The sequence below is a fragment of the Myxocyprinus asiaticus genome, chromosome 35 (assembly GCF_019703515.2).
Source record: "Myxocyprinus asiaticus isolate MX2 ecotype Aquarium Trade chromosome 35, UBuf_Myxa_2, whole genome shotgun sequence".
NCBI lineage: Eukaryota > Metazoa > Chordata > Actinopteri > Cypriniformes > Catostomidae > Myxocyprinus > Myxocyprinus asiaticus.
In genome coordinates this window covers 20,262,945-20,277,157 of record NC_059378.1, presented here as the reverse complement: position 1 = coordinate 20,277,157, position 14,213 = coordinate 20,262,945, and the positions used below count along the sequence as shown (strand labels likewise).

General features: G+C 38.8%; 1 protein-coding gene across 2 annotated transcripts in view; it reads left to right on the top strand.

The window, feature by feature from the left end:
• LOC127426324 (mitogen-activated protein kinase 14B) overlaps positions 1-14,213 on the top strand; it is a 45,915-nt gene that overhangs the window by 24,915 nt on the left and 6,787 nt on the right. Inside the window, exons 4-9 of one of the 2 annotated variants that reach the window (XM_051673071.1) lie at positions 1,513-1,624; positions 3,278-3,307; positions 3,960-4,007; positions 4,215-4,329; positions 5,995-6,066; positions 10,595-10,674. In XM_051673071.1, coding sequence (XP_051529031.1) covers positions 1,513-1,624; positions 3,278-3,307; positions 3,960-4,007; positions 4,215-4,329; positions 5,995-6,066; positions 10,595-10,674 — 457 coding nt within the window. Of the gene's footprint in view, positions 1-1,512; positions 1,625-3,277; positions 3,308-3,959; positions 4,008-4,214; positions 4,330-5,994; positions 6,067-9,821; positions 9,902-10,594; positions 10,675-14,213 lie in introns of both variants that reach the window. The other variant, XM_051673072.1, reaches the window with a different exon arrangement.

The window sequence follows — 14,213 nt, the reverse complement described above, 5'->3', positions numbered from 1 at the left end:
AGAAGTGGGAGAAAGAACATCGTGGTCATGCACGTGTTGGGAATATTCATAGTTACCATGGCAACAGGGCTTTATCCACTCAGCATAATTTCCTTATAGTACATGGGCAGTAATCTGCAAACTATTATTGCCTCATAAAACCAACTCTTAAAACATTCAACACATTAAAAAAAGAGTGAATTATAGATAATTATAGATACATTTGCCTTAAGGTATTTTTAAGGCTTTTGACACTAAACTTAACCCCTGGTCTAGTATCGCTTTTAAGTGCCTTTTGAAGCCATTCCCTACTCTTCCCATATCTTTTGTTGTTGGCATCAAAGACTGTGTGTCAAATCAAACTATGTTATTTTGGTGCAACTTTGTCACTTTGGAGGAGCTAGCCAATTGGGCAGGCATGGACAACTGTCCAATTTGGACAATGTAAAATCTGGGTCCTGAAGCAAATCCAGTTGAGAACCACTGGTCTAAGCATGTAGTCATGCCCTTCGGGACTGCTGTTATTTGCTACTGTCTCGTATACTGCCTAAATGTTGAGCCCAGTCTCAGTATAGCTCATTTCAGTTGGGTGAGAGAGCCATCTGAGGTCACAACTGCAGGGAGAGAGAGGAAGAGAGACAGAGAGCGAGTTTCCCTCGAACAACAGCCCCAGTGTGGAGTTGTGTTTGGCGTATGGAGAGTGGAAACAGGAGCTGGTAGTTTTACACACATGCACACACACATACAGAGGACGAAGGGCAGCACTATTCTGCATATCTGTGTCAACCTCTTGCAGAAGCACTGCAAGATGCATGGAAACTAGAGCTAAAAATACTATAATACTCCTATAAATACCCCTGCCTCCAAAATCTCTTAAAGAATAAGAGGGGCACATTTGGCAAGAGATATTTCTGAACAGCTTATATCCATATAGTTGCACTGTACACACTAAGTGTCTACTATGCAAACCTTTATGCACTCTGCATAAGTGCTCACCTTTATTGGAAAGCATTTTCACCATCATTAAGTAGTTGTACCCAGAGTGTTTGCCTCAAGTGTTACGAGAGTGCAGCGCAGCAAGGCGTTCATGCATGTTAAGGTTAATGATCGTGCTCATGGCTGGGTCAAACGGGAGCTGTTTGGATTCCTTTCACAGTTCAGCAGAGCTTTCAGCAGGCAACATTGTACCCAGTTGGCCCCGCACCAGACACATTCCAGTGTTCCCATTTGTGGGGCTTCAGGCTGATTGGTTGTGCTGGATGTCAGTCGGGACTAATAGCTGACCCTTTTTCCATTTTGATTGGTTTTTCTGAGTTAGTGCACTATGCATGTATTATCCAGTGGTCTGCTAGAGTGATGGTTTAAGTGTGAAAAATAATAAAGATGAAGCTCTGCTATTTTATTTCAGCACCAAAACTATAGTAAAGGCCTATTTGAAATTTAGCTGCTGTTTACTTTACAAAGTTGAAAGAGTTGATTTGCACTCCCATTAACTGAAGTTGCTGTGTCATGATCACTTGCTTTGTTGAACAGGTACCTGGTGACTCACCTGATGGGTGCAGATCTCAACAATATCGTGAAGTGTCAGAAGTTGACAGATGATCACGTCCAGTTCCTCATTTACCAGATCCTACGGGGATTGAAGGTTAGGCCTTTTTTACTAGCTTGATTTAATTTGATTTAAAGGAATAGTTAATCCAAAAATTTAAATTCTGCCATCATTTACCCACCCTCATGTAGTTTCAAACCCATATGACTTTCTTTCGACTGCAGAACAAAAAAAGGAGATATATTAAAGAATGTTGCGATTCTCTGATTTCCATACAAGAGCAGTTGATAGTGACTCACTTTTAAGCTTCCTTTCAGGCTGATGTTTATCATTCTGCTATACAAATACACTGTAAACCCGAATAAGTTAGCAGAACTCAAAAACATTTAGTGAAATGTTTAAGTAAGCAGAACTGTCAGATTTTTATTTTGTACTACTCAAAGGAATGCTCTTAAAGGAATGTTCCGTGTTCAGTACAAGTTAAGCTCAATCAAAAGCATTTGTGGCATAATGTTGATCACCACAAAAATTAATTTCGACTCATTGCTCCTTTAAAAAAAAAAAAAAAGCACAAATCTGGGTTCCAGTGAGGCACTTACATTGGAAGTGAATGGGGCAAATTTTTTAACTGTAAAATACTCACTTTTTCAAAAGTATAACCACAAGACATAAAGAATATGTGTGTAAACATACATTTTAAACAAACATGTACATATTTACATTTATTTAATGTGATAAAATCACTTAAACCTTTTCTGTGTAAAGTTATAGCCAATTTTACAATTTTGTTACCATGATGATGCAATGTCAACAAACCTTATAACCCTAAATTGATTGTAAAAAGGACCATTTAAATAACTTTACAGCTCAAATAATACACAAGTTTTAACAGAAGAATTAATGCAAATGCTTTTATAAAATTATAAGCTTCACATTTCTGTGTTTAAAACCTCCAAAAATTGGCAATGTTCACTTTTATTTCCCCCATTCACTTCCATTGTAAGTGCCTCACTGTAACCTCGATTTTTGCTTTTTTTTAAGAGGAGGGACGAGTCGAAATTAATTTTTGTGGAAATGAACATTATGCCAATAATGCTGTTGATTTAGCTTAACTTGTATTAAACCCGGAACATTCCTTTAACTTGAAGTATTGAGTAAGCTAACTCATTCATTTTGATGGCACCTAACTTAAAGTTTAACTCTCTGGCTGAACTTAAAATTAACAAGTAGTCTCCGCTTAAATATTTCAAGTAGAGGAAACCTAGCTAGAATTAGCTAGTAAAGTGAACGCTAGCATATAACACTGTTGAGTGCCATGCAAAGCATGCTGGGAAAAAAGAAATCCCCTGCCCAGTTTCAGTTAAATCTAAGTTCCTGTAAATTTAAAGAGACAAGTTCATTAAACTAAAAAACAATTAAAACAATTCAGGTTACTTAAATGGTGTCAGTTTCGTGAACTCAAAAGAAAGAGAAAGTTCTAAATGCTCATTAAGGTTAATTTATTTGAACTAATTTGGGTGATTTAATTTTTCCCTATTCAAAACAATTAATTATTTTAAGTATTAGGGTTTACAGTGTACAGTAATTCAGTCTTTCTGATGTTATTTTAAGAGATAACCTTGTAGTGTTCTTAATACTGCTGTATAAAGTAGTTTTGTTCTTCTGTTAAGTGTGGTTCATTTAGATGTTCTTTTTCATTGATCTTTGTGTTTGATTTAATTGAGTTCATCTGTCTTTCTCTTCCCACAGTACATTCACTCAGCAGACATCATCCACAGGGTGAGTACACAATGCTTTCTCTCCATTAGATTTAGATTTATTTATCATTAATGTGGTGTATTACTTGTAAATAGTCTCTTGTGCTGTTTCAAGGCAGGCAGTGTTATGATTTGGAAGCTAACAATAATTTTTTTTTTAATTGCGATGTTGCTGTTAATGCCTCAGTTATTGTGTCTGGGGTAATATTCTAGGGGAAAAAAGATTCACTGGGAAGACTTGCCTTTATCGTCATTACAAACTACAGAGCTCCTAGTTTAGACATTAAGTTTAAAGGAGATTTATTTATTTCCTCATCAAGATTAGTCTGGGGATGCAAAAACAGCACACCACCGATGTTGGAAAAACAAATTTGATTCAGACTTACAGAGCTGTTCGTCAGTGCGGAAATTAGTTTTCTCATTAGTACGGAGCGTGAGTTTTATTGCTGGTTTTGCACAGGTAAACATATTTGGTTTAAGGGTTTCATCTGCACCACTGCTTGTGTAAACAGGCCTTTACTCTTTCTAATCAAGGTTATTTCTGTGGTGACCTCAGTTTGGCTCTCTGGATGACTTTTTATTAGTGCTTCTGAAGGGATTTGTAGTCAAATGTGATGCATATTTAATGTGTGCCACTCATTTTGTCTGTCTGTTCATCTTTTCCTATTGTATAGGATCTTAAACCCAGTAACTTGGCTGTAAATGAAGACTGTGAACTTAAGGTGAGGACATGTTTATCAGAGCATGCACTGTTTACCAAGATCATCTGATGCTTTTTCCACTGTCACATCTGTTATAATTATCCTCTGTTGACCAACACTTGGTTTATAGTTGGGAAAACACTAAGGCACACACAAGGTAATAGGAGTACTGATAAGTCTCATCTGTTTTATGACTAATTGTTGGCTCTGATATCTATAAATGTGCAGATTTTGGACTTCGGGCTGGCACGACTTACAGACGATGAGATGACGGGATACGTAGCCACCAGATGGTACCGTGCCCCAGAGATCATGCTCAACTGGATGCACTACAACATGACAGGTCAGGATTACCCAGAATCCTCACTTGTCAATTCATAAATAAACTAGCTTTTGTGTTCCATTACTGGCTTTAATTGAACCTTAATGCTACACTATGTAACTTTTGGCCCTTGAGCGGCCGAAACATAAAACGGCAAGTTACTTGCGGAGGAACACTTTGCGTCAGTTGTGATTAGGCACTGCTCTTCTGGGGGATGAATCTCATGGTTTTGGAGATGGACTTGGACTTGGAGATGACCTGCAGAGCAGAGTCAGGATGAGCTATTTTCATTTTTTTTTTCTCTCCCAATTTGGAATGCCCAATTCCCAATGTGCTTTTAAGTCCTCGTGGTCGCATAGTGATTCGCCTCAGTCCGGGTGGCGGAGGACGAATCCCAGTTGCCTCCGCGTCTGAGATCGTCAACCCGCACATCTTATCACGTGGCTTGTTGAGCGGGTTGCCACAGAGACATAGCGCGTGTGGAGGCTTCACGCCATTCACCGCAGCAACCACACTCAACTCACCACGTGCCCCACCGAGAACGAACCACATTATAGCGAGCATGAGGAGGTTACCCCATGTGACTCTACCCTCCCTGGCAACCGGGCCAATTTGGTTGCTTAGGAGACCTGGCGAATCCCAGGGGTGGTAGCCAGAGCTATTTTCATGTTGATATTATGTTATTCGCTTAAAAATGAAACAATATATTACTTTGAAAGATAAACAACACTCTTAATTATATATTAATATTATTATTAAAGCATTTTATTCACTATACAATACACATTAATGTTTGTATTGTATTACACATCATTTTAAGAGGGCAATCTCGTGAAATGGCTGATATGAGTCCAATTGAAGACACTATTTTTATATTACAGTCTATAGCCTCTGTGGACAATGCAAGTGAACTGTAATACTACAACAGGACTGTAGGCCTATGCACTGCAAACAATAAAAGACTGTAATATAAAAACGCAAAACAAGGATTTAATGATGAAATACTTTATTGAACATGAAAATAATATGGAGAAATATGCAAAATAACAATTAAAATAATAAATTTTTAATCATTTATTTGGAAGTAAAGTTACAACAGAGAGATGGTTACACACTAAACAAATTAATAAACATTACTGTGCTATGAAATATGAAAACTTGAGATTGGCATAAATTCATGGGGAACCACCTTGTACATATAGTGTCTTTTAGATCTGTTTAAACATCTGCTAAAATGATAAAATGGCAAGTGTCCATACACAGATTTATTGCTCCAAATATTTATTGGCCTACACTTTTAGAGTCACACAATTTAGGAATTTGTAACTGCTGCAATGTTATAAAATACTCAGAATTCATGAATATTAGTAAGATTGTTACAGCAACTTCACTGAAAAAAACGAAACTTACAAACACATTGCGATCGGTACACATAAGAAATGTTCGATTCATTAAAGCCTGACAAACAATATAAGCTTCAACAGCAGTGGCGGTTCTAGAGGGGAGGCCCGGGGGGACCACGTTGTGACCACATTACCACCTTATTCAATTATCTATCGCCAGTTCCACACTTCAAAGATTATGAGTTTTTATTTAGAATAATTTGCACTGATCAAAAGAAAGTAAATGCCATTTTTTAAATATAGTTTCCACGAATGAGAACATGTTTTTTGTTTTGTGTTGTAGTGGACATCTGGTCGGTGGGCTGCATAATGGCTGAGCTCCTCACAGGACGGACCCTGTTTCCCGGCACTGATCGTATCCTTTGCCCTCTCCATTCAAACAGTGCCCAAAATCTCTTTTTCTGGAAATACCCTCTGGTGATCTGACATTGTGGCATGTATTGCCCAAGCGTGAAAAAAGACACCTACGCATGTCAACCAGATCTAATGCATATAGTGGCAGTGATCCCGAGGGGAATGAGTCAACTAGTGTCAGGTCCGCTGCCTCCCCATGAGTCACCCAGCCTGCTGGTGCTGTAGGCAAAAACATGAACTTTGCTCAGTCTTAGAGCACAAAGATTGAGGCCCTGGTGTGCACTGCTCATGGAATCTTAATGTATTGCTGCTTCTGTTCTAATGGATGGGGTCTTTGAATAAAACCTCCTATGGAAAAAAAAAAACACACAACTCACACCACATTAAATGGGGTTAAGGCCATTTGAGAAAGGAAATAAGATATGTGGTCCAAAGGAAGCCTCTGCAGAAGAATAGATTAGGATAAACTAGCTGTTTTGCTTCCAAAATGTGCAGATTAATCTGCTTTTTCTGTGCATGTGTAAGTGTTTGTGTGTATGTATAGCATGGTCTCAAACTCAATTTGGGAGTTTGACATGTTAAGGATGAAATATTAGTTAAAGCTGTGAGTGTGGTAGGTGGCACATTCTCAAATGCTCAATGTGTTCCCACTACACATCTGTTAAAGCAATAGTCACCCAAAAATAAAAATGGTCAAAATTAGGGCTGTGCGATGTGGCCCAAAAATATTATCACATTTTTTTTCGTTCAGTATCAGTATTTATCACGATATACATTTCATACCATCAATGGGGAAGGAAATGCATTCCACATATTTGTTAGACCTCAAGAATGAATGGAAACAACTTGCTTGTTTACGCGTTAACTGCACAGGGTAATTTGAAGTTCAAGAAATATACGCTTGGGATTTAATTCTACATAAGGTGTGTGGCCTCTTTTCAATTCAATTTCGCCAATTTCATCGTCTTCAGCTGACGTTTGTCTCCACTGAAAGACTTTCTAGTGACGCTCCACACTTCAGCTCAGTAGGTGGCGGTAATGTACCATAAACTGGATTGCCAACAAGATTGCCTATAAGCATCATTAGAAGAAGAAATACATCCTTGTCTGTGACAAGGCGCTATGGATATTTTTTTTTTTTTTTTTACTAAATAGTAATTAAATAAACAGATATGGTGTTGATGTCGGAGTTGTTGTTGTGTTCTGTCAGTAGCTATATTGCCTTGTCATTGCTGTCTTGTTCGATACACAATGATATCATATTAGCCGGATAGCTAGCTGGTGGCTACCAAGCCTCATTACTGGTTTTTTATGACAACAGGGCGAGGTAGCCGCTAACCTGCTAATACTTCCCAAATGGCTGATTTCATGATTTCAGCCAGTGTTGTTAGTAAGATGTTCCTGATCCGATCGTTTAGATGTAGAACATACAAAATTACTCAAAAGTTTATCATCGATATAGAGGATTTATTTTTTCAGATAAATATCGTTTTATCGCCCAGCCCCAGTCAAAATAATACATGAATACAAAAGAGTTTGACGTGAGGTTGAGTAAACTTTTTTATATATGTATTTTTTGCTTTCAAGTTTGAATATATGGAAAGGTGAATGAGATTTGAGGGCAAATGTTTAAATTAATGACTTAAATTTAGGTCTGTTCTTCACAAAAAGCTAGCTTCAGAAAGGCTTCGGAAGACACAAAAGTAGTCATAGGTAGTCATATGGACTACTTTTATGATGCTTTTTTGGAGCTTGATAAAGTCTCCATTCACTTTCACAGCGTAAAAATGTTTCACAATTACGCCTTTTGTGTTCCATGGAAGAAAGAAAATGATTTTACTTTTGGGTGTACTATTCCTTTAAATGCACAAACTCTTCAGTTTCTCTGATTTTAAAGCATACGACACTGAAAGACATTCAGACATACTTTGTCGTGATGGTCTGTGCTTCTGTTCTGTTGCTTGCTCCACTGAAGCTTGCCTGTTCATTTTATATGTTGGCTTGCCACGTTTTTGGATGTTTCTAAATGGACTGCATGCCTGAATTTCCCTGATCTGTCGTCTCACCTTTGAATCTTCTAATAGTGATGTACCTGTACTATCCTCAATCCATTACTAACCTTGACTTGATTATTTGTGCTTGTTAACAACACACACATGTGCCAGATATAGATTGAACTTATTTGTGGATCTGACCTGAAAAAAAAAAATTATTGACTAAATTGCTGATCGCACCTGTCATTTACATGCGATTGTTAAACGTAATCGCAAGTAGTTTCACTACTAGGGTTTTGTGTAATGGTCCATAAGGCTCCTTGATTGCACCCTTGAATGATTACAGTCATGTTTGGATGTCCTAGTGTGCAGGGTGACTGTGCCCCTGTCACAAAGCTTATCTGCTTGACACGCTATTGTATTCACTTACTTTTTGTGTGCTGATCCATGCTAGTGTACTCCAGTCAGGTAAGTCTGTTAGCTTTAGACTGCTGTACTAACCTGTAGCTTGTTTTCCTCAATGTGACAATATACAGCTCTCCAAGTCTTATTAGCCAGAAAGAAATCACAAATCTGTGATCTTTTGTGGCCATTTGCTCTATACAAGACCCCCTGAAATGGCTTGATGCAGTCAAGTTTTCTTTCCTGTGTTGAATTATTTTCTAATGAAACAGCATTTTTGGGAGGGAAAAATCATCCCTTTATTAAAATAGCCAATAGGCTTTAGTTATGTCACTGCCATGAACCATAGTTTGCTATTTGCTAGTTGGCTATAGGTGGTTTTAGGGGGAGGGACGTTCTCATTCTAAATAGCATTTGAGTGCAAGATGTGGAATCAGTATTTTTGGTCCATTTTCCCAGTAGAGAAAGATTGAAAATTTTGTCAAGTTTTAGGAGTACTAGAATACATAGATGGCTTCAAAAGTAATAGACATGGACTAAAAGCCACAAAACTCCAATTTTGATTTCATATAGTCTTTAAAGGGATAGTTCACCCAAAAATGAAATTTCTCTCATCATTTACTCACCCTCATGCCATCCCATATGTGTATGACTTTCTTTTTGTTCTTCAGAACCTGTAGGTCCATACTATGCAAGTGAATGGTGACCAGACCTTTGAAGCTCCAAAAATCAGAAAGATGGCATAAAAGTAATCCAAATGACTCCAGTGGTTAAATCCATGTCTTCAGAAGCAATATAATATGGGTGTGAGAAACAGATCAATATTTATTTCCTTTTTCTTTTTTTTTCTTTTTTTTTTTTTTACTATAAATCTCTTGAGATTTATAGGAACAAGTATTGAAATATTGATCTGTTTCTCACCCAAAGTGATTGCATCGCTTCAGAAGACATATATTTAACCACTTGAGTCGTATGGATTACTTTTATGCTGTCTTTGTGATTTTTGAACTTCAAAGGTCTGGTCACCATTCACTTACATTGTACCTTCAGAGCTGAGATATTCTTCTAAAATCTTCATTGTGTTCTGAAGAAGAAAGAAAGTCATACACATATGGGATGGCATTATGGTGAGTAAATGATGAGATAAATGTCATTTTTGGTTGAACTGTCCCTTTAACATTACAGTTTGCATGTATTTTGTCTTTGTTCCATCTCATGTCTTCCATGATTACATTTTGCCATGCCTTTTTTCTTTTGTGCAATAGAGGAACTTTATCATTGGTTCTGTTTTTTACCCTCTCCAGCCCCTGCTTTCATAGTCACCCCATTTTTTGCGTTTTCCTTTATTTTGCTCCTAAAGATATTGATCAGTTGAAGCTTATCATGATGCTCGTCGGAACCCCAGGTCCAGAGCTCTTGATGAAAATATCTTCTGAGTCTGTGAGTTTTCTGTTGTGCCTGAGTTTGACTCCCTCTGTGTTGCAATGACGGCCTGGTGATCTGTTCTGCTTGCTTCAGTCATTCCGATCACGTATCATATTCATGTTGCATCTTTTTTTTCCTTCCTTTTTTACTGGCATGAACTACTTGTGTTTGCTAGTTATGCAATCAGCATCTTAATGTAGTCAAGTAGCTGGCAGATGGTTTTGCAAGGTTCTGCTGAAGATCGACCCACGCATGCTGAGTGTAGAATGAATGGCTTTCACAATCCTTTTGCCTTCCAAAAGTCTCCTGTGTCCTACACTTCCTGTTGCATTTCCTGTTGTTTCTGTCCTAAAGGGATAGTTTACCCAAAATTTTTAATTAATTTTCCCCATCATCACTGGGGACCAGGGACAGCCAGGAATTTTTCATTTTTGGTTGAACTATCACTTTAAACCTTGATTAACCTAGCTTTTGTCTGATCTAGCATTGGTGCATCTTTGTCCCCTTCCTTGCCCCCCCCCCCCCCAATTATTTTTTTTTTGTTGTCCTTCTCAAATGGTTGGTGCATTCTCTGCGCCAAGCCACAGTGTTAAACAAAAGCAATTCCGAAGATGTTACAGCAGCTGTATGGTTAAAGTGTCTTTTGTTGATACACTCAATGCCAGTGTATTATTTTGATTGTAAGGCCCTTGACCTGGGTTCCCCAAGATATAAACCAGCTTCAGCAGATAATGCGACTCACAGGGACCCCACCAGCCTCTCTAATAAGCAGGATGCCAAGCCACGAGGTGAGCAAGGATCTGTCCAAAACCATCCACGCATGGCCGTCTGGGGCACTCTGGAATAAGGCGGCCAAATTTCCCAAAATGGTTATTTGTCCTGGGACGTTCCTAATTTTCCAATCCCTCCCACTCCCTCTCCGAAGTATTGCCTGCTTTTTGTTTGTGACATATCTTTGACCTAATTTCTACCCACCACAATTTCACAGTACACTGCAAGGCTTTTAGAAGAATGCCACCACTCATTTTAAGCACAGGCATGGACTGTTTAATCTCTAACATAAAATGTAAAATGTTCTATGTGGTAAAAAAAAAAAAAGAAAAAAAAAAAGCTGCAATGTTTATTTAACATGCAGTAGTGCTTGTCAGAGGTCCACTAGTAAACACACAATACTGATTGCAGAACATGAACTATGAATAAACATCAGGTGTTAGTGGCCTTTATAGATGTAAGGAACAGAAGTTTACAGTATCCCTAAAAAGTATTTTGACACTATAGCCACACTTAAAATGTATGAATGTCATTGCATTACAGTTTTAAACCAAATGGCATTTGCAAAGGAGTTATACTAGATGTTTTCACATAACTGTCTTCAATTTTCTGAGCCATATTTGCAATACAATTTAACCAATTGGTCCCAAGGTCAATGTTAAAGGAGATTTATGAAGTTGGTTCCTCTCAAGTTCACACAGGTGTCTTAAAAGAGTGACATCTGAAGTTCCTCACATTAACTATGGATATGTTCCACTAAGTACAGTGGAAAGAAAAAGTATTTGAACCCTTTGGAATTAGCTGGTTTTCTGCATTAATTGGTCATAAAATGTGATCTCAAAGTCACAATTATAGACAAACACAATGTGCTTAAGCTAACAACCCACATACAGTTATAATCTTTCATGTCTTTATTGAATACATCCAGTTAAACATTCACAGTGCTATTGAAAATATTTACCCTTGGATTTAATAACCGGTCGATCCTCCATTGGCAGCAATAACCTCAACCAAGAGTTTCTGGTAGCTGCAGATTAGACCTGCACAACGTTCAGAAGGAATTTTGGACAATTCTTCCACACAGAACTGCTTAAGCTCAGCCATATTGTTAGGATGTCTGGTGTGAACGGCTCTCTTGAGGTCATTCCACAGCATCTCTGTTGGGTTAAGGTCTGGGTAGCTCCAAAGGTGGATTTTCTTTTTTTGAGCCATTCTGTAGTGGATATACTTTGATGTTTAAGGTCATTGTCCTGCTGCATCACCCAATTGGCATTATCCTGTAGGAAATCTTGATAAACTTGGGAATATTTTTTTGCCTCTGTTGCCAAGTGGTCCAGGCCCCGAAGCAGCAAAGCAGCCCCAAATCATGATGCTCTCTCCACCGTACTTCAGCGTTGGGATGATGTTTTCATGCTGGTATGCAGTGCCCTTTTTATGCCATTTGTAGTGCTGCGGGTTCTTCTCAAACAATTCAACCTTAGTTTCATCAGTCCACAAAAAAATTTCCCAACAGCATTGTAGAGTGTCAAGATGGTCTTTGGCAAACTTGAGGCGCACATCATTGTTTTTGTTGGTAAGCAGCTGCTTCCTTCATGGTGTCCTGCAATGGACACCATGCCTTTTTAATGTTTTCTGTATAGTAGACTCATGAACAGAGATGTTAACCAGTTCCAGTGATTCCTTCAAGTCTACAGCTGTTACGCTAGGGTTCTGTTTTTACCTCATTGAGCATTCTGCGTTGTGCCCTTTGAGTCATGGCTGGACAGACACTTCTAGGGAGAGTAGCCACAGTACTAAATCGTCTCCATTTATAGATAATTTTCTAAATGTGGACAGATGAATATCTAAACTCTTCAAGATAACTTTATCCCTTTCCAGCTTTATTCAAAGCAACAATTCTTGATCATAGGCCTTCTAAGATCTCTTTTTGCGAGGCATGCTCCACATCAGCAGATGCTTCTTGTGAATAGCAGACTCAAAATGTTTGAGCTTTTTATAAGTCATAGTAGCTCTAACCCGCACTTCCAATCTCGTTTCATTATTTGGATGCCAACTCCTGAATCGAATTCGCTTTTGTTGACGTCATTAGCCTAGGGGTTCACATACTTTTTCCAACCTAAATTGTAAATGTTTGAATGTATTGTACGATACAATAATGTGTGTGTTATTAGTTAAAACAGATTGTGTTTGTTCATTATTGTAGCTTAGATGAAGATAAAAACAGATTTTAAGATAAATTTATACATGCACTGATCAGCCACAACATTAAAACCACTGACAGGTGAAGTAAATAACATTGATTGTATTGTTACAATGGCACCTGTCAAGGGGTAGGATATATTAGGCAGCAAGTGTACAGTCAGTTCTTGAATTTCATGTGTTGGAAGCAAGAAAAATGGGCATGTGTAAGGATCTGATACTTTGAAAAGTGCCAGATTGTGATGGCTAGATGACTGGGTCAGAGCATCTCCAAAACAGCAGGTCTTGTAGGGGTGTTCCCCATATGCAGTGGTTAGTACCTACCAGAAGTGGTCCAAGGAAGGACAACCGGTGAACCGGTGACAGGGTCATGGGCGCCCAAAGCTCATTGATGCGCATGGGGAGCGAAGGCTAGCCCGTCTGGTCTGATCCTACAGAAGAGCTGCTGTAGCAAATTGCTGAAAAAAGTAATACTGGCCATGATAAAAAGGTGTCAGAACACACAGTGTATCGCAGCTTGCTGCATATGGGATTGCATAGCCGCAGACCGTTCAGAGTGCCCATGCTGACCCCTGTCCACCGCCGAAAAAAGCGCCTACAATGGGCACGTGAGTGTCAGAACTGGACCATGGAGCAATGGAAGAAGGTGGCCTGGTCTGATGATTCACGTCTTCTTTTAGATCATGTGGACGGCCTAGTTCGTGTGCATCTGGGCAATGTTCTGCTGGGAAAACTTGGGTACTGGCATTCATGTGAATGTTACTTTGACACATACCACCTACCTATAGATTGTTGCAGACCACGTACACCACTTCATGGCAACGGTATTCCCTGATGGCAGTGGCCTCTTTCAGCAGGATAATGCGCCCTGCCACACTGCAAAATAATTTCAGGAATGGTTTGAGGAACATGACAAAGAGTTCAAGGTGTTGACTTGGCCTCCAAATTCCCCAGATCTCAATCCGATTGAACATCTATGCGATGTGCTGGACCAATAAGTCCAATCCATGGAGGCCCCACCTCGCAACTTACAGGACTTAAAGGATCTGATGCTAATGTCTTGGTGCCAGATACCACAGGACACTTTCAGAGGTCTTGTGGAGTCCATGCCTCAATGGGTCAGAGCCGTTTTGGTGGCACAAGGGGGACCTACACGATATTAGGCAGGTGGTTTTAATGTTGTGGCTGATCGGTGTAAATGCAGGTAATTCCAAAGTTTTTTTTTTTTTTTTTTTGCCATTGTATATACTTCATTTTGAACAGTATATCTATTGTTTTTATAATTTAACTGTTGTTTAAAGTGTTCTTGTGCTGTAAATCCTAAAATATGTTGTTATATAATGCCATGACATGCATC